At 39.4% G+C, this 26,327-nt stretch overlaps 2 protein-coding genes across 17 annotated transcripts in view; one reads left to right on the top strand and one right to left on the bottom strand.

Annotated features, from left to right (window-relative positions):
* The first annotated feature begins 1,717 nt into the window (after nt 1–1,717).
* On the top strand, nt 1,718–7,317 carry LOC140779321 (probable polygalacturonase At1g80170). The gene is made up of 9 exons (XM_073124346.1): nt 1,718–2,199; nt 2,609–2,737; nt 2,865–3,035; nt 3,157–3,177; nt 4,105–4,312; nt 5,282–5,363; nt 5,591–5,699; nt 5,854–5,970; nt 6,525–7,317. Exons 1-9 carry the CDS (start codon nt 1,927–1,929, stop codon nt 6,816–6,818), a joined length of 1,404 nt encoding a protein of 467 aa, XP_072980447.1. The 5' UTR covers nt 1,718–1,926; the 3' UTR covers nt 6,819–7,317.
* LOC140779322 (putative pentatricopeptide repeat-containing protein At1g74400) overlaps nt 4,186–26,327 on the bottom strand; it is a 28,399-nt gene continuing 6,257 nt past the window's right edge. For 2 of the 16 annotated variants that reach the window (XR_012107311.1, XR_012107313.1), the window contains 3 exons: nt 7,545–7,704; nt 7,332–7,422; nt 6,599–6,740 (listed from right to left, as the gene is read on the bottom strand). The gene's annotated coding sequence lies outside the window, so the exon portion shown is untranslated. Of the gene's footprint in view, nt 4,323–6,032; nt 6,097–6,585; nt 6,741–7,331; nt 7,423–7,544; nt 7,705–11,194; nt 12,911–26,327 lie in introns of those variants that run through there. The other 14 variants (XR_012107321.1, XR_012107315.1, XR_012107312.1 and 11 more) reach the window with 14 other exon arrangements.

Here is a 26,327-nt window from a genome sequence, read left to right on the forward strand (position 1 = left end):
AATGGATCCTCCTGAATTTTAGATATGTTGTTGCTCTTGGAGAGAACTTTGCAACGAATCTAATAACACAGATTAGATCTCAAGATATTGACCAAACAGTGGCCGAAAGTCAATTAGATCCTAGCTTGATAGCTCACCAATGGCTACATAGATGCTAGGTTTAGTTCTTGGTGTGAAGGGGGAGAAGTTATTGTATAAGAGGGAGGTTAGAAGCTGAAAGAAGCTGACTGAAGACTTAGGCGGGAGAAGAAGGGAGGTGGGAGAGGGCGTCGATGACTAGATACAAATAGAGAATGAGATAAAGGCCAAAGCCAATTCCAATATCATCATAAGACTCCAATTAGGGTTCCCTCCACATGCATATAAAGGTTCACCCTAAGAACTCCTCAACTAAGTTAAACAACTCCAAATAACCCTAACAAATCCTAACAAAACTCACACTTTCGCCGCGGTGTGTTCAAATGCGCCCGATCGCATTTGAACGCAGAATTTCCCTTCTCTGTTGATGCGAACATTGTGCAGGCATTCGAATGACCTGATTCCATTCGAACGTGCTATTTGCGTTTTCTGTTTTTGTGAACATGATGCAGGCGTTCGCACCCTCCCGTTCGAACGTTGTTCCTGCGTTCGAACGCGCCTCGATAAAAAATGATTTTATTACTTCTAACAAACTTAACTAGATAAATATGCTCATTCTAATAAACCCAATGTTATGCGTGAAGCCAATATAGATCGAATCGTATTAGTATGTGATCATACCAATAGTGTCAAAATATTATTATTAAATTTATAAAATATAAATGAAAGTCAGTCATTTAAAACTCACCTTAAACCTATTAGTAAATTACGTTAACTAATAAAATTTAGTATTTTTAACTGTCTGTAAGAATATTCTTTTCAGGTTTTTTTTACTTTCTGTGAGCCGTGGTGAAAGAAACTCTTTTATAATATATATATATATATATTTATTTATTTATTTGAAAGAGAGAGAAAGAGAGGAGAAAGAACGAGAGAATATTAAAAGATACGAAATAAATAGATTTAAGTCATGTCAAAATTATAATTTATTTAAATTCATATTGAATTTATTTTTATTTTTGTATTTATTTCGAGAGTGAACTTAATTAAAAATAAAAAATAAAAAAGATTTAGTTACTGAGCCTGAGGGTCCTGATTAAATTCAGGGATCCTGAAGTCAAAACAGGGCAAGGATTTTAGTTAACTCCGGGTGAGCCTGCTCAATTTTCTTATAGGTGCTGCTTGTTCACTAATAAGAAATTTATATAGACCTCATGTACGCCCTTTCACTCCTATGAGTGACACGGATGATCTGTCAGAAAGCTGCAACATCCACTGGATTATGGTGGGCATACATGGAATGTTCAGTGTGGGGGGCGGCGCGCACGTACGGAGACCAGGTCCGATAACCTGTGTCAGACTACAAACATATTAATTAATTCTACGAAAAGAGGATGCATTAATTAATTGCAATAATATTGCATGGTGGATCATCTATACTCTTGGACTGCGGCTCCCAGTCGTGGAGTTCTAATCTCTCTAGTACGTAAGCTTAACTCTATTTGGTGGATGAGTAAAGCATAAACAAGCGGCTAAAAAGAAAGGCAGCTGTCTCTATTCAATTTCCCTTATACTGCAAGAATCCGAAAGAGACCACCACCACCACTCTCATACCGATGCCGCATTCTTCTTATTAACCCTTTCAAGCCAAGATACGTATCTGGAGAAACAGCAATCGAGATCATCCCTCACCGCCTTCAGTAACCTCCCACTCCTCGCATACAATTCTCGAAGATTTGGTTTCTTAATTTATAGCGGGGATTCTTTGCAGAATACCATAAGCCAACAACTTGGACCTCAGATAGACAATACGCAGTGAGTTCCGCAGCCAAAGAGAGGTCTAAAGATATGGAGATGAGAGTAACGTATCTTATCAAGCTTCTAGTGGTCTTGGTTATGTTGGCAAAACCAAAGTCCTATGTTTATGCCAGTGGCGACGATTACATCCGACAATTCTGGGATCAAGATGGAGAACAAGAGAAACAAGTAGCAGAAGAAGAGTGTGGGTGGGAAGAAGAAGAACTCCACCTCTCCTTGTGGGGAAGAGATAGGGCGGGAAGGATCCCGGTGAACGTGGATAGCTTCGGTGCAGTGGGTGATGGATTGGCAGACGATACCCAGGTAAGCTTCGTTCGGCCCTTTTTTTCTCCTTTCCGAGAGTGTGATAGGAGAATAAGAATAATTAACATTCTGCCTTGTCCATTCAATTAGGTATATGCCCGTTCAATTTTATTTTATTTATTTTTAGAGAGTTAGTAAGTACTTATGGTGTCCTAATTAAATTATAAAATCCTTACCGAAAGATAATTAAACTCTAGAACTGGATTGCTTAGTATATTCTTTTTCAAGAAAAAAAAAATTAATCCCAATTAATTTTATCAACATGGAGCAAGCTAAGCACTCATGCAACATGCATGCCAGAAGTAGGAAAAATAATTCACCCGGAAATGAGCAGCAGTAAGAGGGCTTTGTTGACCGTTTTAATCTAGGCATACAGCTCAACTCTTCTTGTGCTTATTAATTCTTGCAGGCCTTCCTAAGTGCTTGGAACATGGCATGCTCTTCTAAGAATGCAGTTTTCCTGGTACCTGAAAACCGCCTTTATAAAGTCAATGCCACCAAGTTCAAAGGGCCGTGTCAAAGCAGACTAATTATCCAGGTAATACTTATTACTTTTCCAAGGTATATGATAGCTTTTTCTTTATTAAGGACATTAATTCTTAGATCAATAAATAAATATATATGTGGGCCTTTTCAACTGAAGAAAGCATATTGGTTTGGAATAGGTGCAAGGAACCATTGTTGCTCCAGATGAGCCCAAAGACTGGGATCCCAAGAGCCCACGGGCATGGCTCACTTTCTCCAAGCTGACCGGGGTAAGAATGCAAGGAGGAGGGGTTATTGATGGTTCTGGAAGTAAATGGTGGGCCTCATCCTGCAAGATCAATAAGACTAATGTAATGCGACCCAATCATCGACCCTATATCTAACATTCACTTCCTTCTATTTCGATGGATGATTTCATTTAATAGTTTTTAATCCCACCCTTTGTTTTTCCTTCATTTCTGTGATTTGCAGCCATGCAGAGGAGCTCCGACGGTAAATTCCACACGCTGTTATTATTAATTGGAAAGCCATATGGTAGAAAGCTTCATAACTGGCCTGCAATATATTTTATTTTTCTTTCTCTTTAACAGTTAGTTATACACGACTAGTGCCGGGAATGAGCCAAGACACAGACAGTGTTGGGAATGTTTCAAAACATCCCATTAATTATTTACTTAGAAAAATTATAATTTATCTCATGTGGTTTCAACTTACTCTAGGGTACTTCAAACTTAAGCATCTAACTTTGTTTTGGTCTAACGGGGACATAAAAAAAATTAATTCTCCCCGTATCAATAGTCTGATTTATATATAGAGGGTTAATTTGATTATTTTACTATTCATTCATGTAGGAAAGAAAATATTGGTGTTAATGAAATGCCGTTAGTTTTAAAAGGAACAAGCAAAATGAGCTCAAGTAACACCATCAGGGTATCGTGCCTTTGAATCTACTTTAGGTTAGGGCTTTAATTGCAGTTCTAGTAAGCAATGAGGGAAATTTACATGTCATTAGCCTTGTTCAAGATTGTGCAACTTCCTCGTCTTGCCTTCTGTGGTAGATGCCACTTACGTATATATGATGTACCTGTGGGTACCATCAACATGAATATGGAATCTGAATCTTGTGATCCTCATGGATACCGATACCAGCTTGACTGGCAAGCAGCAATCATCGCTTTATTCAGTGGATGATAAAGTGCAGGTTGCCGTTAGCTTAAGAGAACAGAAACAGTTTCCAATAAAGAAATGATATAGCTGAATGACGGTCGGATTTGAAAATCACTTAACTTTTCTAGCCATTTAGTCATGCTTCGAAGACATGATAAATTACCAGAAGAATACCTTGAGGCTTTCACTCAGTAGTATGTATATTAATTTATTGCAACACAACAAACAAGTCACCATTGTTCATGGTTGCAGGCACTCACCCTGGATTCATGCTCTGGGGTAAGAGTGAAGGACCTCACTATACAGAGTGCCCAACAGATGCATTTCACCATTTCTAGATCTGATGCCATAAGAGTGTCTGGTGTGCATATACGGTCTCCCAGAGATAGTCCCAACACAGATGGCATTCATATCAGCGACTCCACAAATGTTGCCATCCAGAACTGCCGAATAGGAACAGGTAACTTTTCCTGGAAGAAATTCTTTGTTATGTTAGATAAAAAGTTGACATGAATTTAACTAAATCCACCGTGTGTGTGTTCTCGACATGAAATATTGTTCAGGAGTAACAAGTGGTGACGACTTATATCTCTGGGGTTGCTTCCAGAGTTTTTGACTATTTTTTCACATGTCTAATTCACCTGGATAATTAAATACGAGAGACTACGTGACTTTTGCCATGCTAACAAAATTGCTGAATGGATAGTGACTTACGTGAAAATTTCTCCTCCCAATGCTTAGAAGTTTATTCAACAATTTTTAATTTTCCACATTAAATTGATGAATCAGAAGCAACTTATACTTGGAACTCACTATTAGGTACAACAGTTTTATTCATGCAGCAAAACACGCTAGTTTTGTATTTATGTGTTGGAGTGCTAGACGCTTAAAAAAGCTTGGGAGGGCTAGTTTGGTGAAAAACTCTTGCTTTACTTCTTTGAGTGTCTACTGATAGGGTCATAAGTGCTGATCATTTTCACAAGCAAATATACTCTACAAGCCACAGTATTAATATCTTTGCCCAAATACAAATTTTTGCAAGTGGACTACCCCTTTATTTTCTCTTGCATTTCTTCATCCAAGTTCGGAACTAATAAGAAAACTATGACTGTAGAATGATTTTAATAAAATGTGCTAGATATGATGTAATAGCAAGCTTGCAGCAAAATAGATTTTCATCTGCACAATTTTGCTCGAGCGATAAATCCAACAGAAAATAAATTTCAACTTTTCCGTAATAATTGTCTTATGCTATTAGAGAAATACTGCTCTTGTTAGATGAAATTGGTGATCTTTAAACAAATATTGTTCACTTTCTTCTTTTGTTAGTATTAGTAGCACTAAATTGTTTCTAGATCCTTGACCATTCATGATTTGTTTCATCGATGAAACATGTGTTCATTAATGAGTAATATGTCTTATGGAATAGGGGACGATTGTATCTCAATTGTGAATGGTAGCACCAATATCAAGATGAAGCACATTGACTGTGGGCCAGGGCATGGCATCAGGTAACTTTGTCTTGAATGTGTACGAACAAGGAACTAAATCAAGAAGAATAGAAGTATAGAACCACATCAGCAGATAATTATAAAACCTAAAGGAATGCACCTGCACCCTACACCACTGGAAGTGCTTGTATTGACTCATTGTCTTTTTAGCTAGCATTCCTGAATCCTAGCCCACCTCAGATTTCTTTTATTGCAATACAATGTCATTAAATTGAATTTGATTTCAGCATAGGGAGCCTTGGGAAGGACAATACAACTGTTGTAGTTACAGGTATTGTCTTGGATACAGCAACACTCACAGAAACATCAAATGGTCTAAGAATCAAGACTTGGCAGGTATGCTTGATGCTCTATCCTTCCTAAAGAAAAATAGATCTGAAAATAGACGTTCCTGCTACCTATGTATTGAAAAAGATAAGAAATTGTATTGACAAGAGGTGAATTAAGCAACTTATGGAGGAAGTAAATTATCATCTGAATGTTTGAACAGGGAGGATCAGGCTATGTCAAATCAGTGCGTTTCGAGAACGTAAAGATGAATGATGTTGAGAACCCAATCATCATTGACCAATTTTACTGTGATTCACCAACTACTTGCAAGAACCAGGTATCTGTTTAACCATAATCTGGAAGATGAAAAACAACATCTTGTGGGAAAACATGACATACCTTTGTTTGTTGCATTCTTGCTAGCTACTGCTTGCTGAAAGATGAACATCGTCAAAAAGAAAACCTGCAAAAATTTAATTGAGTGATGTAAAAGAATCCAACCTATCATGCTCAAAATAATTACATAAAAATTGGTGAAGTTTACAAATTTGGACTTGAAAGTATAAGCCAGCTATGCTTGCACCTAGACAACTTAAACTAACAAATAAGTGGAGCGATCATGGTTTAATGAAGCAAATGAAGGCAATCTTACTACACTTTAGGCAGTCTTACTATGCTTGTTAGATAGCAAACAATACTGAAATGTAAGCAGCTTCTACATATCACCAGCTGCTTTGAAAAACTCACAATGTCACTTAGTCAATAAAAAGGGTACAAGGGAAAGAGTAATTTCAATCAGCTATGTCTCTTTGACTTAGACTAACCTTGCTTGTCAATGTTATGTATGAGTAAGCTATTTCTTGATGTTCATTGTATATGGCAATTCTCCAGACATCAGCAGTGAAGATAAGCCAAGTCATGTACAGGAACATAAGTGGGACCTCAAGGACTCCGAATGCCATGAAATTTGCTTGCAGTGATTCAGTCCCATGCAGCAACATTGTATTAAACAACATTAATCTGGAGAGAGAAAATGGCAATGCAGAAACTTTTTGCAATTGCGCCATGGGATTTGACTACGGATTCGTACAGCCTGCAGCAGATTGCCTGAGAAACAGTGCATGTGATGGGACCAAAAATGCGGGCCAAAAGCAAACTGATGAAATCATCCACACAGAGCTATGATTTTTAGATGTCAAAGTGCACATTTGGCTATCCAACAACAATTGATTGATAATTGAAGATCATAATATATCAGTAAAGACAGATTCTCTGCATCTGTGAGTTATGGAAGATCTAAAAGGATTCAGTTGAAAGATTCCAAGCTATTTAAAACATTTCATACTAAACTAGCAATTGTTTGTGTCATAATAGATACTTAGTGTCGTGAATGGGAGTCCATGTAGTAATTAGCGTCGAAGATATTATTTATGATCTTATAAGGATCAACGGTCATTGTTTTCGTGCTTTGAAAGTCCATAATTTGATGACATCCTCAGTTACAGGAAAAAATTTGTGTGTATATAAGAATTTATTATTAATACAAAGATAACGCTTGCCTTATAGTTATATGAATTTATGCAACAGTGATTCTTCAGAATTCAGATGTGCTGAAAATAGTTAAATACAGAGTATGAAAAGTATACTGAGCAAGGAAGCATGAAGCTTGGTATGCAACTATTAAGAAAAGGGCCTTACTCTGAAGGGATTTGATCTTCTCCTTTTCACCTTGCAATTTTATTGCAGAATGAAAAGAAATAGATCCAGATGCAGTCTCAAGCCCTGACTCCTAGAGAGATGGGAATATAAATTAGTCCTTGAGAAATAACACAATGAGATTGACATCTTCAATTTCAAAATGAGATTCTTATGCTTTCTAATAAAAAATTACATATTGCTAGACAAGTTTACCATCCTCTAGTAGGATTTTAGTAGGTTATTGCTCAAACTCCCGTAATCTTCCCATCATTGCCAGCAGTTCCTTGATGTCTATCCATCATTTGCTCCTAAGTGCGGCAAAGCTAGCCAAATGAATATATTATTCAGTTTTCTTCTCCTTGAGAAATGTAACCTGCAACTTTCTTGAATCATAATGATGAACAAGGCAAAGTGCCTGTTAAAATTACTGTGAAATGACTGGAGACTTCCTCAGGATCCTATCACTCAGCTTTATCTAGTGTCAAGGATTATTTATTATTAGGTCAATTAAAGATCTAAATAATTAATTACACACACAGTTTAGCTACTGTATTTCTTTGCCAGCTGTGCTCAATTCTATCCTGACTATTCCCTTTGTGACCAGAGTAAAACTAGGCACTATAATTGATGTAATCAATCCAAGATACTTTCATTCTCCTTTCTGCCATTTTATAGTTTGGTTCTCCTTGTTAGCCTTTCTATTTGATCATCTTACAATATGATATGTTAAAGAACAGCAAAAAGCTGCAACCAAATTACGAAAGCCAAGTAACAAAGCTAAAGCCTCACTGTGGGGTGTTCACATCCAGAATTTGACTCATCCCTATTGGCACTTCAAGCAAGTTATTAGTCTAAATAATTTCAACATTATTAAGCCCGAACAAGATGACTACATTTATTGGTCGAGTGCAGTCAATCTTTTAGCCCCGTTCACTTTAGGAATAACAAAAATCGTTATTCCAGAATACAATCTCTTATTCCAAAATAATAGTTAAATATCATAATAACTTTATTCCAGAATACAAATATTATTTATCAAAATTATATCCATTATCATACACTAATCTAGTTACCAATTTACCCTTGATTTGACTACAACTTCTCTTAAATATTTTATTATAATTAATCACTCATCTATTATCTCTTTCAAATATTTTATTATAATTTATTACTCATTTTTCATTCTCTCAAATATCTTATTATAATTTATCACTCCTCTCTCTCTACTCTCTCCTCTCTTATCGTATTTTCTTATTTTACACTAAATAAGTATTATGATTATTAAATAAGTATTTTACACTAAATAAGTATTATAATAATTTAATATTTCATAAAAATAAACACATTTTAAAAAGTATTATGATTATTAAATATTATTTTAATTGTCTACACTTAAATATAAATATAAATATTTTAAAATTATTAATAATATAGTATTTAATTGATACAATATTTTTTATAATTATCTTATTTAAAATAATAGTTGTATATACTAATAACATCAAAATATAATATTAATACACTAATATTTTATCAACTTAAATATTTACTCATAGATAAAATAATATATTTACTATTCAAAGTGTTTATTAACCTAATGAAATCTTTCTTTAAATATTAAAAGAAGAAATTTAAGGAAAATTTTAACATAATATTATTAATAATCTCAATTTACAAAGATATATTAAAAAATATATGTTTCATTTAAACAAATTTTATTATTTTTTGAGTATTAAATACAATAATATTTAAAATATTATATAATACAATAATATTTAGAGTATTTTAAATATTTAAAAAATATATTATTTTATTTTTAAAAAGTGGTGTTCAAATATATGATTATATGAATTTTGTGTGTATTAATGAAGTTTACCATATGATGCTACAGAATATATGTTAAATATTGTGGAGAAATTATAATAGAAATAATATTTTTCAACTCTTTTTTCCAATTTTTTTAAATAAATTTATACAAAATTAAATACCTTTGCATACCTAGAGCATTACACAACAATAAGTATTGTATACATATTACACTAGCACAGCATATCTAATGCCCAACCGTTGCATACATATAGTTTTACATAAGTTTTGTCCAGCATTGCATGCATAGAGCCTTATATATGCAAAGCAAGTGTCTAAGCATTGCATTCATACAACATTACATAGTTTTGCCGAGCATTACATACATAGAGCTCTATATATATAATACAAACGCTCGAGTATTCCATACTCATTTGCCTAGCATTGCATATGTAGGACACCTTCAATGTATTGTATATTACCATCATTACTTGGCAACGGTGATGCATTAGCCATCTATTAGCATACAAAGCATATGTAGGCAACAACCATAGTAATGTGCGCTAGTAGGTGCGTAAAGCATGATAATCTAATGATATTGCTTGGTAACAATATTAAATTATATACCTATCAGCGCACAATGTATATGTAGGCTCCCATCATAGTAATGTGCACTGAGATGGGTAAAGCATGATAATGCAATGTTTCATGTATGCATTGCATACCTACAATATGTAGTCTTTTCTCTATCTATCGCATAAATCTATTTTAAATCAAATCGAATGGTATTTCAATAATTTTTCTTATTTTTTCATTCACTTTATATTACATCAAAAATAATTATTACACCCTTATTTCAGAACATAAGTAAATATAAAAATAGTTATTCCAAAATAAAATTTTTATTTAGTAATAACAAATTAGCTTTTGCTATTCTTATTCCTCCCTGTTCCACTATATTCTCGATGCAAACAAGGCCTTAGTGTGTCAGATGAATGGCTTGACTAAAAAGCCCGCAATATGAGAAATAGGAAAATTTTAAATGCCTCAGATGAAAGTATGCATAGGTTAACACTCAATGAATAGTTTGCGATGTGAAGCTAATAAAAAAAATCATTAGATTCAAATTTACCATCAAGAATTGCGGGATCTCACTTTTGGATCACAGTCCCAACTAAAAGTTACTACTCTATCCGAAGAAAGATATGAATCATATGATTCCTTTTCTTTATTAAAGATTAATTCACACTTCCATGACCATAAATTGAAACCATGAACCAATCACAAATAAAACAACAAAAACAACTAAAATCACATTCAGGATCTAACCATGACCTATAGCATTTTAAATATTTTTTAAGATGAATATTAGTTTCCTTGAAAAGACTAGATATTATTCATATAAAAAAATTGAAACCAAAAATAAAGTGTTCCATCAGTAAATTAATATGATCTCCTCTTAAGCTAAGGTTTGATCTATCCCGTTTTTAAATCTAGACAAGATCTAGCATGGAACTTTGGAAGAGGATTCCGGAAGTCATAGTTGTCGGATCAATATGAAATTTTGATATGTTGTAGCCCTAGAAAATAGCTTTCCAACAAATCTAATTTTAGGAAAATCGGACGGCAAGATCTCAAGATATCGTTAAATAAATAGACGAATATCAGGGAGTCCGTCTATAGATCCGTGGATGGAGGCACGAGATCCTAGGTGGATTATGGAGATGGTAGGCCAACGGTAATAGGGTGGGCATCGATGAGTAAGGTGGTGATGGAGGGATTATGGATGATGAAAGGGTTAGGGTAAGGGTAGAGAGATTTGAAGAAGGGGGAGGAGTGGGCCGCTCTTAAGGGACTAGGGTGAGTGACTGGTCGAGCGAGGGTAGTAAAAAGATTAGGGCAAAAACTCAATTCATTCAATAATGCCTCCTTGGTTGCCATCCACACCTTAAGAGGCTAACCAAACAATTAAAAAATAACAATTATTAACCCTAGAAACGGTGGATTTTCGTCGACCGTATTCGAATGCACAAAAAATTTTCTCTGTCGATGCGAACCTGATGCAGGCATTCTAATACGCCTGATCGCGTTTGAATGCACATTTCACGTTCTTTGTTTTTGCGAACCTGATACAGGCGTTCACAAGCGTGTTCGAAGCACTCACCTGCGTTCAAACACAACTTATAGAAAACTTATTTTTATCTGAAATAAACACTAAAACAAGAATAAAAGACTCCCCTAAAGTGTATCCATGCTCAAGACAACATCGGTGAAGTCCGAATTGTATCAATCCACCACGCTTCCGCAACCTTGTCCTCAAGGTGTGAAATTGGGGAAGTGATCATTGAATTCTGATTTGAGCTCCTCCATGACTCGATCATCTGCACTGGCTCCCCACAGATCTGAAAATAGAGAAAAGGTTGGTGCTGAAAAGGAAGAGAACTGGCTTGCGTCCGGTTGGCAGGAAAGAGCATCGACAGCTCGGTTCTCGATCCCCTTTTTGTAGACTAGCTTGTAGTCATACCCAAGGAGTTTTATGACCCATCGTTGTTGTGCCAAGGTATGCACACGTTACTCCATAAAGTAGGGTAAGCTACGCTGGTCCGTATGGATAGTAAACTGTCGGCCAATCAAGTAGGGTCGTCATTTGGTGACGACGTGCAGAATTGCTAGCATTCCGTGCTCGTAGGTGGATAACTGTCGCGACTGGTTCAATAATGCCTTGCTCATATATGCCACGGGCCTGCTCTCTTGTATCAAAACAGTTCCAATGCCCTCACCCAAGGCGTTGCATTCCACCATGAAGGACTTGCTTAAATTTGGTAAAGCCAGAACCGGTGTAGTAGACATGACTGTCTTCAATGATTTGAAAGCCTCCATCGGTTTGCTTGTCCATTGAAACCCTCATTTTCTAAGTAAGGAGGTCAATAGGGCAGCGATCTTGCTGTAGTTGGCAATGAATCGCCAATAGTACCCGTCAACCCAAGAAATCTCCTCAATCCCGCTAGTTAGTGGGAATCGGCCAGTCCACCATGTTTTTGACCTTGCTTGGATCGACTTCTATCCTCTCGCTGAGATTATGTGACCCAAGTACTCCACTCGTGGCTCACCCCAAAGGCACTTGCTCATCTTGACTTTCAACTGGTTTAGCCGCAAGATATTCAACACTTCACGCATATGCTGCAAGTGTTCGCTCCAATTCTTGCTATACACTAGAATATCGTCAAAGAAGACGAGCACATACCGACGCAAGAGCAGGCGAAAAGGTCATTCATTAGCCCTTAGAATGTCGCTCGTGCATTGGTGAGCCCAAACGGCATGACTCGGAACTCGTAGTGGCCATTGTGAGTCCAAAACGCTGTTTTGTGCACATTTTCTGGGTTGACGCGGATTTGATGGTACCCTGCTCTTAAGTCAAGCTTGCTGAAGTAAGTCGACCCTATAAGTTCGTCCAGTAGCTCTTTGATCACCGGTATTAAGTACCAATATTTGACGGTGATCGCATTCAAGGCTCGGTAGTCGATGCAAAACCGCCAACTCCCGTCTTTCTTTCGAACCAGCAGCACCGGCGATGAGTAGGCACTTCTACTCGACTGAATGATCCCTTGCTCTAGCATCTCGACCATCAATTTGCTGATCTCTTCCTTCTGGACATATGGGTCTCAATACGGCCGAACATTTGCTGGTTCAACCCCTGGAATGATCTGAATTCGGTGGTCATGTCGATGGGTCGACAGCATTCCTTGGGGCTCCTCGAAGAGGTCGCTGAATTCCTGCAACAGATCCTTCATGTCAGTAGGTATTCCATTTGATGGTGGATGTTCTAGTTCAGCAATAGCCATTTGCAAAAGTAGAGCTCGGTCCCCTACACATGGAAGTCCCAGCAGCGATTGCAACGTGATACACTTAGTTAGGATCTTTTTTTATTACATTAGGTGTTTATTTTCATTAAAATAAAATTCCTGTAGGTCGCGTTCGAACGCAGGTGGAGTCGCATTCAAACGCCTTGTAAATGCCTTGTGAACGCCCGCGTTCGAATGCCTGTGTCGCGCTCGCAAATCCAGAGAAGGGGCTTTTTAAGTGCGTTCGAACACGATCGACGAGAATCCTCTAGAATTAGGATTTCATATTGTTTTAGGACTTGTTGGCTAGCATCTAAAAATATATGGATGGCAACCAACTTCATTATGGAATTGGATTCTTGATTTCTTGCCTCCTATCTTCTCTCTAGATTCCTCTCTTCTTTCTCTTCACTATCCTTCCACATCTACCGTTGGTAAGGTTTCTCCTTGCTTCGCTTCTAATCTCCCTCGTCTGTCAAGTCACCCCTCTTCTACTTCCCTTAATCACTTCCACAATCCACCCTCATCTCCATACCGATCCATAACCCTAACATCTACTTCACCCGTCACCACCACCATCACCCACATTATTCCGTGTTTTCGCCCCTGCTACAGTTCGAATCTACAAAGGGCGTAAATACAAAAGTTGTAGATCAGTAAGTTACAGATCTAACCTAATTAGTTTCATAATTTTTTGACTACCGAAGAATATCTGACGAATATTTTCCCATGGTTGCACGGACTGATTCCTGTAATAAATTCAGATCTTGAAGGAACCGTAGTATAACCTATTTTTTGTTCTAGATCTTATCAATTGGTATCAAAGCGTATTAATCTGGTACCAGAGCTTATCATTTGGTATCAGAGCCATGTTAACCTCAGACCCTCATTAATGGTTGAAATAAGGAAGATGAAATCAATAAGGAGACTTATGGAGAGCACACCGACAAGGGAGGACTCAATGCACGATGATCCTAACCTTGAGGCCGATTCCTTTGGAGCGACCACGATAGGACCGAGTCAACTAATGTCCATGGGTTCGAATATGGATGAACTAAGGGGCATGTTCCAAACATTATTGTATAGAGTTGACAACATACAAAAGGATCACAATGAATTCAAGGAAATATATCGTGAATCGATTGGGTTCGTCATCTCCTCGACGACGAACAGAGTTTCAAGAAGGACCAGTGGTGGGACCTCATCGAATCGATACCCCACAGGTCTAGGTGCGTCATATAAGTCTCAATGATCCCCTTTTACCTATGCCTACACATCATCCTCCACCTCCGTTATAAAACCCAAGACCGGTGGTGGTGGAACCCGAGAGGCGTGTGGCACCGGTGCGCTTCGTCAATGAAGAGGATTGACACTATGAGGATGAGGTTGATCTCTATGGAGTTGATGATGGACGTGCTCGAGGATTTAGAGAAGGTGATTAACATGCACAAAGGTTTAGACCTGAACTAAAGATCTTTCGCGAACCTGACAACGCTATTCGGGGGAGAACCGCACGCTTGGGCTTTCCAAAATTCCAATGCAGTGATCCAACGGATTGGGTGTTTTAAGTTGAACAATATTTTAATTGTCAAGGTACAGCGGAAGATGCAAAAGTCCAGATGGCAAGCTTTCACCTCCAAGGAACGGCATTGTATTGGTATAGATCAATTATTCATGGTGGTGGGTTTACTGGATAGGTTGATTTTTGTAGGAGGATTACACGTAGATTTAGGACAGCGGCATATGAAGATTTTGCTGCCACATTAAGCAAGATGGTTTAAAGGACTACCGTATTAGAGTACCAAGCTGAGTTTGAAAGAATTAGTAGTCGTTGTGAGCCACCGTAGCCCGAACGGACATTAATGAGTACATATATTTCAGGGCTGCGAGAGGAGATACAAGCAAATATTCGTGCTCTATATCTTACACTTCTTGAGGAGGCCTTTGAGAAGGCCGTGCGGATGGAACAAAAGTATAGGGCTTTAAAGATGGCAACGAAAACCAATTGGGGCAACCGAGATGAGTGGTTGGCATCTAGAACGCCGGCTGAAAATTCTGTGATTTCAAAAATAATGGCTGCGACTACTAGACCATGACCACTTTTGAGACCTTCCGACGTTAGAGAAGGCACTAGACCTCCCGTTCGAACTCTCACACCTGCCCAGGTGGAGGAGCGAAGAGCGAAGGGCTTTTGCTTTCGATGTGATGAGTGTTTCACCCCCGGTCATCAGTGTTCTAAACCGATCAGGAGTGTGATGCTTATCGATGGTCCTGAGGAGGATGATGAGATTGATGATGATGGAGTGTCTAGAGGAGACCTATAAGAAGGCCGTTGTGGAGGGCCTTGAGGAAGATATCCAAGCTGAAATATCGATGCATGCATATTCGGATACTTCCGTGTCGAGGACGTTACCGGTAAATGGACTCGGTAGAAAGCATTGTGTGCACATCCTCATTGATTCGGGGAGTACACACAACTTTCTAGATGAGAGGCTAGTGAGGAGATTGGGTTTGGATACCGAACTGACTACTGGATTTGACGTAGCTATTAGAGACGGCATGATGTTTAGGGTGGAGAGTGTTAGGACCAGAAAAAAAAAAAAAATAAAATAAAATAAAATAAAATATTTGGGTTGAGAGAGGAAGGTGCACGTGCTCTGCACGTGCAGCCCCTCTCCCTCTCCGGTACGCAGCGGGAGAGAAGGGATTTCACCTAATCCGAATCAGATTAGATTTAATCCTTTTCTAATCTATAAATTAAAAACCCTAATCTCTGTTTAACCATCTTAGCCTTTTCTCTCTCTCTCTCTCTCTCTCTCTTCTTCCTCCCTTCTTTCGCTTCTTCCTCACCGTCGGAGTTGTCGCCGTGGAATCGGCCAGCCGGAGCGTCGCCGGAGCCAGCAGAGACCACCACACGACTCCCCCGTAAGCCCTCTCCCACCCCTCTAATTTAATTAAATTTTAAATAAGAAAATCCGAAATTACCTGATTTGGGGGTTTTCGGCCTCGTCGACAAATCGGGCCGGCCGGCGGCTTCGAGTCGCGACCGCTACCTCCGGATCCCGTCAGGAACTGAGGGTGCGCCAGCGAACCTCCGCAGTGGCGGCCGCCGGCGTCGCTTTCTTCTTCTTCTTCTTCTTCTTCTTCTTCCTTCTTTCCTCTCTTTTTCTTTCTCTCTCTTCAGTTTGGGGAAGACAGACTCGGGTTGCCCGAGTCTGATCTTCTCCCTTTTAGTGATGGATTCGGGTCAGGTTGGATCCGAATCCAAGGAACCCGACCTAGTTCCATTATCTAATTGGATTGGGCCTTGGCCCAATCCATTTAAGAATTTATTTGGGTGGGCTGCGGGCCAACTGCAGCCCAGCCCAATTGATTTGGGCTTAATTTAGCCCAAATTAATTATTCTTAGGTTAAATTGTATAAACATTTTTAATAATTGTTTTAATTAAAAATGTTATTGTTATTATTTATTTAAGGTGGTGATTTTTAGTACGTGGGCTAGAGATTTGAGATTTTGGTTGTCTTGCCTAGACTCAGGTGAGTGGGTTCACTCACGTGTTTATTTTATTGTATTTCGTATTGTTGTCAGACCATGTAAATTTTCTATATGCAAATTATTTATTTCACTCTCATGTGTAAAAATTAAATTATTGCAATTTTTGTGTGCAAGTCTATTTATTTCATCCGTACGTGCGAAAATTTAATTGTTTTATTTTCTGTGTGCATTTTATTATTATATTTCAGTGCATCACTATACTTCATGTTAATATTAAAATTTGTGAAAAGAAAAATGAGATTAGTATTAATATGACTTAGAGAACAGTCCCGGTATAAATCATTGCGATTTTCCGTGGTGACTCAAGTCTATCTGGAAGTCCAGGGGAAAGTCCTAAGTTAGATCACTGCGGTGATTTTCTTAGGTGACTCTGGTGGGGTTAGGGAACAGTCCTAGGAAAAATGAGAAAAACTTCCTAAGTGACTCTAACTTCTCTCAACGGTTAGAGGAAAAGACAGAGTGTGTTGATCACAGGGTGATACCCTCTGATGACCCTAACCGGATCAGCTATGAAGAAAAGTCCCGAGCGTCATCTCGAGGTGACTTCTAGTTAATGTGGATCCACAGGGTTTAGACCCATTGAGACATATGACAGTATAAATATCAAAAAGATGTAATATGTTGGAAAACGTGTAAGGTTACAAGTTGTGACATTTCTCTATTGTTACTATTGTTATTATGTAGAGAGCATGCCTATTGCATACTATCATGGATATTGTTGCTTTTAGTTAATTTATTCCGCATTAATATGTTTTAAAAATTTATTTGGTTCGAGTGGATTCTACTCACTGAGCTATAGTTGTTGGCTCACGAGTTCTATTGTTTTTTTTGTATTTGTTTATTTATTTCAGGTAATAGTCAGCGGGGCGACTGAGCGTGATGTACCCGGATTCCACCTCCACTTAGGATTCACCTATTTACCTTTCCGCTCTTTTAGATTTTGTGCTTTAGATTAGAAGGTTTTATTTTATTTTATTTTAGTTTAGAGACTCATAAACATTAACATTGTTTATTTTATTTCAATTGCATTTAGTAATAAAATTTTAATAAAGCACATTCTCATTTTATTTATTTATCTTGTCATCGTATACGTAGAGAGTATTATTAAGGCTTCGTGCATCTCAAGCATATTGAGATGCATGGCCGGTCATGATTCCTATTTTGGGTCGTGACAATGTTGGTATCAGAGCCTAAAAATTTTGTTATCCTAAATCATCCTTAAGAGTTTTGTGGAGGTCCGGTGGCATCAGCTCAGGTTCGTTATGAAATTTTTTATTATATTCAGTAAAATTATTCTTATCTCATTATAAATCTTGAAGGGACAATATGTATACACGACGTCGTCGACAGGGAGCTGCGGCCCAGAGTTTATCTCTTGACCGGAGTAGGGAGCAAGAGCCGGCTCCTACTCAAGCGCTAGCTCTTGCACCTACTGCTATTCCTGGTTTGGGATCGGAGACTGCTCCTACCCCTGCCCAGATCCCCACTCCTGCTCCAGTTCCTGCTACGCATACTGTGGTATCGGTGCTACAGACCCTTCTTCAGGCCGTTGGAGGACAGTCATCGCAGACTCCGGTTCCATCAGAGTCAAGGCCCCTTAGTCTAGACAGGGGTACAGTGTTTGAAAAATTTTTAAAGGCATCTCCGCCTGCCTTTAGAGGGACCACTGATCCGATTGAAGCAGAGGCATGGCTGCTGCGAATCGAGAAGATATTGCGAGTATTGGATTGTTCAGAGAATCAAAAGGTTGCTTTGATGACCTATATGTTTGAGGATCGGGCAGAGCATTGGTGGCAGATGATTGAGCGCCAGTACATTGGACGAGAGGAGCTGACTTGGGGAAATTTTAAGAAGATTTTCTTCGAAAAGTACTACCCTCGGGACTTAAAGAAGAAGAAGCATGATGAGTTCTTTGAGTTGAGACAGGGAGGCATGTCTGTAGTGGACTTTGAGGCGAGGTTCACCGAGCTGTTGCGATTTGTTCCACATATAGCAGCAAGCGAGGAAGAGAAAGTCAGCTTCTTCGAGGGTAAGTTGCGGCCAGCCATCAGAGATAGGATATCATTATTTCAGTGTCAGACACTTCCAGAAATGGTGTCTAAGGCACTCCTTGCCGAAAGAAACATTGGGGAGCTTCGCCAAGAACGAGAACAGCAACATCCACAGAAGAAGCCGAGGAGGTCTCAAGAGCAAAACAGAGGAGGTGGTCAGTCGTTTGGACAGCCCTTAAGGGTCGGGAGTGGACCAAACCCTTCTGGGGGAGGTCCCAAACCGAGTCAGCCAAAAAATTGTACGAGGTGTGGACGCTCACATTCGTCTAGTGTTGGGTGCAATGGAGTACCACGAAACTGCTACAACTGTAGGAGACCCGGCCACTTAGCGAGAGATTGCAGAGCACCACGTGGGGGATGGCGTCCGACTTCTCAGCAGGATCAACAGCATCAACCGTCCCAGTCTGGTACAGCAAACAATAGGCCTTCAGCAAGTAGCGGAAATCTAAGAGCGAGGCCAGAGAATAAAGGAAGAGTTTATACTTTGACCCAGGAAGAAGCTGAGCACTCACCATCCGTAGTGCAAGGTACATTATTTATTTCTTCCATACCAGCAAAAGTCCTTTTTGACTCTGGAGCCTCTCATTCTTTTGGTTCACCTGATTTTCTTTCCTTATTACCTATTGCACCTGAGATTATGGAATCATGTTTAGCAGTGACTACACCCATAGGGAGGACCATACTTTTAAATCTTATCTGCAGATCTTGTTTAGTAGAGATAGACAGTCAGAAACTTCCAGTAGATCTTATTTGTCTAGACATGCATGATTTTGATGTTATACTGGGTATGGATTGGTTATCTGCACATCATGCTATAGTGGACTGTAGAATGAAAAGGGTTACATTTTCTATCCCAGAGAAGCCAGAATTTTTCTTCCAGGGTGAGCGAAAGATTCCTACGACCAATATTATCTCAGCACTTCAAGCAAATCGATTAATGAAGAAGGGATGCCCAGGCTTTTTGGCATCGGTAGTGGGTGTGGATCGTGCAGAGCAGGAGATTCATGAACTTCAAGTGGTAAGAGAATTTCCAGATGTTTTTCCTGAAGATCTACCTGGTCTTCCACCCGATAGAGAGATAGACTTCACCATAGACCTGCTCCCTGGCACTGAACCAATATCAAAGGCACCCTACAGGATGGCACCAGCAGAACTTAGAGAGTTGCAGACCCAACTTCAAGAGTTGCTGGATTTGGGTTTTATTCGTCCGAGTGTATCACCTTGGGGAGCACCAGTTTTATTTGTAAAGAAGAAAGATGGATCGATGCGTCTTTGCATTGATTATCGGGAATTAAATAAAGTCACTGTGAAGAACAGGTATCCATCACCCCGGATTGATGATCTTTTTGATCAATTGCAAGGCTCTCAGGTCTTCTCAAAAATCGACTTGAGGTCTGGTTATCACCAATTGAAGATCAAGAATGAAGATATTGCAAAGACAGCATTTAGGACTCGCTATGGTCATTATGAGTTTTTAGTGATGCCTTTCGGTCTTACAAATGCACCTGCAGCTTTTATGGACTTAATGAACCGGATCTTCAAAACCTTCTTGGACCAGTTTGTTGTGATATTCATTGATGATATATTGATCTATTCCAAGAGCAAAGAAAAGCATGAGGAACATCTGAGGACGATACTTCAAATTCTTCGTGAGGAAAAGCTTTATGCCAAGTTTAAGAAGTGTGAGTTTTGGTTGGACGAGGTGGCGTTCTTAGGACATATAATCAGCAAGGATGGAATCAAGGTGGATCAAAAGAAGATCGAGGCTGTTAGCAAATGGCCGAGGCCTACTTCAGTATCTGAAGTGCGCAGTTTTCTTGGACTGGCAGGCTACTATAGAAGGTTTGTGGAGGGATTTTCACGGATTGCCTTGCCACTTACTCACCTCACCAAAAAGGGGGTGAAATTTGAGTGGTCAGATGATTATGAAAATAGCTTCCAAGTACTCAAGCAGAGATTGATTTCAGCTCCTATCCTTTCACTTCCGTCAGAGGGTGGTAACTTTGTGATTTACAGTGATGCATCCCGACAGGGTCTCGGTTGTGTTTTGATGCAGCATGGAAAGGTGATAGCTTATGCATCTAGACAACTTAAGATTCATGAGAAGAATTATCCTACTCATGATCTTGAGTTGGCTGCAGTGGTTTTTGCACTAAAAATCTGGCGTCACTATCTTTATGGAGAATCTTGTGAAATTTTTACTGATCACAAAAGCCTCAAGTATATTTTCACTCAGAAAGAACTTAATTTGAGGCAGCGCAGGTGGCTAGAGTTAATCAAGGATTATGATGTTAGTATTAATTATCATCCTGGGAAGGCAAATGTGGTAGCCGATGCTTTGAGCAGGAAATCATCAGAGGGGCACTTATCAGCACTTACTTGTCAGCAGTGTATTATTGAAGAATTTAGACGCCTGAAGTTTGAAGTAACATTAAACCCAGAGAGAGTAGCTATTTGCAACCGGCTAGTGGTCAAACCTACACTTTTAGATCACATCCAGGCTGCTCAATTAGAGGATGCCAACCTCAAAAAGATCTTGGAAGGATTAGAAAAAGGAGAAGCTCCTGGCTATTCGAGATCAAATGAAGGACTAGTCAAGTACCGTAATCGAGTCTGCGTCCCAGCTAATGAGGAGTTAAAGAATGAAATTATGTCAGAGGCTCACAGTTCAGGATTCAGTATCCACCTAGGCAACACAAAAATGTATAGAGATTTGCGAGAAAACTTCTGGTGGAATGGCATGAAAAAGGACATAGCAAACTTTGTGGCCAAATGTCTTACTTGTCAGCAAGTCAAAGTTGAGCACCAAAAACCTGCAGGGATGTTACAGCCTTTGCCTTTATCGGAATGGAAGTGGGAGGATGTGACTATGGACTTTGTCTCGGGACTCCCCCGCACTAGATCGAATCATGATGCAATTTGGGTGATCGTGGACAGACTAACTAAGTCTGCTCACTTTTTGGCCATTCGTATGACTTACTCTTTAGATCGTCTTGCACAGCTTTACATTAGAGAGATTATTCGACTCCATGGCGCACCTTTGTCTATCGTATCTGATCGAGATCCTCGTTTTGTTTCTAAATTCTGGCGGAGTCTTCATTCAGCTATGGGCACACGATTGAGATTTAGTTCAGCTTATCACCCGCAAACTGATGGACAATCCGAAAGGACTATTCAAACCCTTGAGGATATGTTGCGAGCATGTTCTTTGGAATGGAAAGGAAATTGGGATGATCATCTTCCACTCATGGAGTTCTCATATAATAATAGCTACCATTCGAGTTTGGGGTTAGCACCTTACGAGGCGTTGTATGGTAGGAGATGTAGATCTCCACTTTGTTGGTTTGAGGTTGGTGAAAAACAGTTATTGGGACCTGATATAGTACAAAATGCCACGCAGAAAATTGTTAAAATCAAGGAAAAACTTCTTGCAGCTCAAAGCCGTCAAAAGAGCTATGCTGATAACCGGAGAAGAAACCTTGAGTTTCAAGTGGGTGACATGGTTTTCCTAAAGGTGTCACCTTGGAAAGGATTGATCAGGTTTGGTAAGAAAGGCAAGTTAAGTCCTCGCTTTATTGGACCTTTTGAGGTGTTAGGGCGCATTGGAGAGGTGGCATACCAGATAGCACTGCCACCTAGGTTATCTAAAGTGCATAATGTCTTCCATGTATCTATGTTGAGAAAGTATGTGCCTAGTGCAGACCATGTGATTGATTTCGAGCCTTTGGAGATCCGAGAAAATCTATCTTATGAGGAGCAACCTGTGGAAATTCTAGAGACTCAGCAAAGAACTCTTCGCAATAGAGTAATCCCATTCGTGAAGATTTTATGGCAAAACCACAAGCCGGAAGAAGCAACTTGGGAGCGTGAAGATGAGATGAGGGAAAAGCATCCAGAGCTATTCCCTCAATCTTCATAGCGTCTATTACGGTATTACCTTATTCTTATATTACTCTAATCTTAATTTCGAGGACGAAATTTCTTTTTGTTGGGAATAGTTGTTAGGACCAGAAAAAATAAAATAAAATAAAATAAAAAAAAATAAAATAAAAAAAAATATTTGGGTTGAGAGAGGAAGGTGCACGTGCTCTGCACGTGCAGCCCCTCCCCTCTCCCTCTCTGGTACGCAGCGGGAGAGAAGGGATTTCACCTAATCCGAATCAAATTAGATTTAATCCTTTTCTAATCTATAAATTAAAAACCTTAATCTCTGTTTAACCATCTTAGCCTTTTTTTCTCTCTCTCTCTCTCTCTCTCTTCTTCCTCCCTTCTTTCGCTTCTTCCTCACCGTCGGAGTTGTCGCCGTGGAATCGGCCAGCCGGAGCGTCGCCGGAGCCAGCAGAGACCACCACACGACTCCCCCGTAAGCCCTCTCCCACCCCTCTAATTTAATTAAATTTTAAATAAGAAAATCCGAAATTACCTGATTTGGGGGTTTTCGGCCTCGTCGGCAAATCGGGCCGGCCGGCGGCTTCGAGTCGCGGCCGCTACCTCCGGATCCCGTCAGGAACTGAGGGTGCGCCGGCGAACCTCCGCAGTGGCGGCCGCCGGCGTCGCTTTCTTCTTCTTCTTCTTCTTCTTCTTCTTCTTCCTTCTTTCCTCTCTTTTTCTTTCTCTCTCTTCAGTTTGGGGAAGACAGACTCGGGTTGCCCGAGTCTGATCTTCTCCCTTTTAGTGATGGATTCGGGTCGGGTTGGATCCGAATCCAAGGAACCCGACCCAGTTCCATTATCTAATTGGATTGGGCCTTGGCCCAATCCATTTAAGAATTTATTTGGGTGGGCTGCGGGCCAACTGCAGCCCAGCCCAATTGATTTGGGCTTAATTTAGCCCAAATTAATTATTCTTAGGTTAAATTGTATAAACATTTTTAATAATTGTTTTAATTAAAAATGTTATTGTTATTATTTATTTAAGGTGGTGATTTTTAGTACGTGGGCTAGAGATTTGAGATTTTGGTTGTCTTGCCTAGACTCAGGTGAGTGGGTTCATTCACGTGTTTATTTTATTGTATTTCGTATTGTTGTCAGACCATGTAAATTTTCTATATGCAAATTATTTATTTCACTCTCATGTGTAAAAATTAAATTATTGCAATTTCTGTGTGCAAGTCTATTTATTTCATCCGTACGTGCGAAAATTTAATTGTTTTATTTTCTGTGTGCATTTTATTATTATATTTCAGTGCATCACTATACTTCATGCTAATATTAAAATTTGTGAAAAGAAAAATGAGATTAGTATTAATATGACTTAGAGAACAGTCCCGGTATAAATCATTGCGATTTTCCGTGGTGACTCAAGTCTATCTGGAAGTCCAGGGGAAAGTCCTAAGTTAGATCACTGCGGTGATTTTCTTAGGTGACTCTGGTGGGGTTAGGGAACAGTCCTAGGAAAAATGAGAAAAGCTTCCTAGGTGACTCTAACTTCTCTCAACGGTTAGAGGAAAAGATAGAGTGTGTTGATCACAGGGTGATACCCTCTGATGACCCTAACCGGATCAGCTATGAAGAAAAGTCCCGAGCGTCATCTCGAGATGACTTCTAGTTGATGTGGATCCACAGGGTTTAGACCCATTGAGACATATGACAGTATAAATATCAAAAAGATGTAATATGTTGGAAAACGTGCAAGGTTACAAGTTGTGACATTTCTCTATTGTTACCATTGTTATTATGTAGAGAGCATGCCTATTGCATACTATCATGGATATTGTTGCTTTTAGTTAATTTATTCCGCATTAATATGTTTTAAAAATTTATTTGGTTCGAGTGGATTCCACTCACTGAGCTATAGTTGTTGGCTCACGAGTTCTATTGTTTTTTTTTGTATTTGTTTATTTATTTCAGGTAATAGTCAGCGGGGCGACTGAGCGTGATGTACCCGGATTCCACCTCCACTTAGGATTCACCTATTTACTTTTCCGCTCTTTTAGATTTTGTGCTTTAGATTAGAAGGTTTTATTTTATTTTATTTTAGTTTAGAGACTCATAAACATTAACATTGTTTATTTTATTTCAATTGCATTTAGTAATAAAATTTTAATAAAGCACATTCTCATTTTATTTATTTATCTTGTCATCGTATACGTAGAGAGTATTATTAAGGCTTCGTGCATCTCAAGCATATTGAGATGCATGGCCGGTCATGATTCCTATTTTGGGTCGTGACAGAGAGTTTGTGTCGCCGAGTCGGTATACGGGTGCAAGGACACAACATCATTGTGGACTTGTATCCGTTGGTGCTGCGAGGAGCGGACATTGTCGTCGGTGCTCAGTGGTTACAGAGTTTAGGACCCGTCACATTTGATTTTCGGAGCATGTGGATGAAATATAAATAAGGAAACAAAGATGTGCGGCTTGATGGTGTTCGAACTTCGCCGATTCCTACGATGCAGCCTATGGTGGGGCTGCTTGGTGCGTATGATTTGGTCTATCTTCTTCAGTTAGGACCAGTAGAAGATAAGCCTCAAACGAATTCAGGTACTATAATTGAATTATCTAATTTATTAGATAACTTTTTTGGACTGTTTGAAGAGCCGTAGGAGTTGCCATCGAGGAGAACGGCGAACCATCGCATAGAGATTGTACCCGGGGCTGCACTGGCTAACGTAAGGCCATATCGGTATCCACATGTGCAAAAAGAAGTTATTTCAAAGATGGTAGCCGAGATGTTGGAGCACTTTTACTAAACTCTAGAGGCTGGTCATGAGGGTGTCTTGAGGACTTATAGGAGGATATCTCAGAGTTGCACATGACCAAGATTGAGACGGGATATGAGGAGTTTTGTCCATGCTTGCGAAGTCTATCAGAAGCTAAAGCAACCACTTTGAAACCAGCCGGATTACTACAGCCTTTACCTATACCGGACCGTATTTGGGAGGACATTTCTATGGACTTCATAGAGGGTCTTCCGCTGGTACGTGATTATTCTGTTATCTTTGTGGTGGTTGACAGATTGAGCAACTATGCGCACTTTTCAACATTGTCACATCCGTTTTCAGTCAAGACAGTGGCTAAAATTTTTGTTAGAGATATTGCTCGATTACATGGCATGCTACGCACGATTGTCTCGGATCGTGATCGTATATTTATGAGCGACTTTTAGACCGGGTTTTTCAGATTGCAGGGGACTCGATTAAACTTCAGTTCGGCCTATCATTCACAAACAGACGGTCAAACCGAGGTGGTTAATCGAGGCATTGAACAGTATTTGAGGTGCTTTGTTGGAGAGATGCTGAGACGATAGTTGGAGTTCTTACCGTGGGCGGAGCGGTCTTATAACACCGCTTACCATAGCAGTATTGGCATGACTCCATTTGAGGTGGTGTATAGACGCACGGTTTCGACGTTACGCGCGGTAAATAGGACAGAGGTGAACTTGGCATTGATGGATAGAGACACCACATTGAGGAGGTTGCGTGCTCATCTTAAACTTGCTCAAAACCGCATGAAGCAAGTTTATGATCGTAGCCATAAGGAGCAGGAGTTCGACATCGATAGTTGGGTGTCCTTACGTCTGATGCGAAACAAAAAGTTAGCACATCGCTACTTTGGTCCGTTTCGGTTGTTGGAGCATATTGGCCTGGTTGCATATCATTTGGAGCTGCCGAAGGGGTCGAGAGTGTATCCTGTCTTTCATATTTCATTGTTGAGAGAGCATATTGAAGATCATGAGATTGTTGGATCGGTTCTACTGGAGCCATTGGAGGAGATAGAGATCGTAGAGCCAGTTCGAGTAC

This window comes from Typha angustifolia, chromosome 15 (assembly GCF_048772165.1).
Source record: "Typha angustifolia cultivar Huaian chromosome 15, ASM4877216v1, whole genome shotgun sequence".
NCBI classification, from domain to species: domain Eukaryota; kingdom Viridiplantae; phylum Streptophyta; class Magnoliopsida; order Poales; family Typhaceae; genus Typha; species Typha angustifolia.

Excerpts from the sequence above, each read along its gene's own strand:
- LOC140779321 (XM_073124346.1), top strand. The coding sequence starts at position 1,927 with ATGGAGATGAGAGTAACGTATCTTATCAAGCTTCTAGTGGTCTTGGTT. Across the intron at positions 2,200-2,608 it reads GATTGGCAGACGATACCCAG|GCCTTCCTAAGTGCTTGGAA; the intron begins GTAAGCTTCGTT and ends TAATTCTTGCAG. Across the intron at positions 3,178-4,104 it reads CATGCAGAGGAGCTCCGACG|GCACTCACCCTGGATTCATG; the intron begins GTAAATTCCACA and ends TCATGGTTGCAG.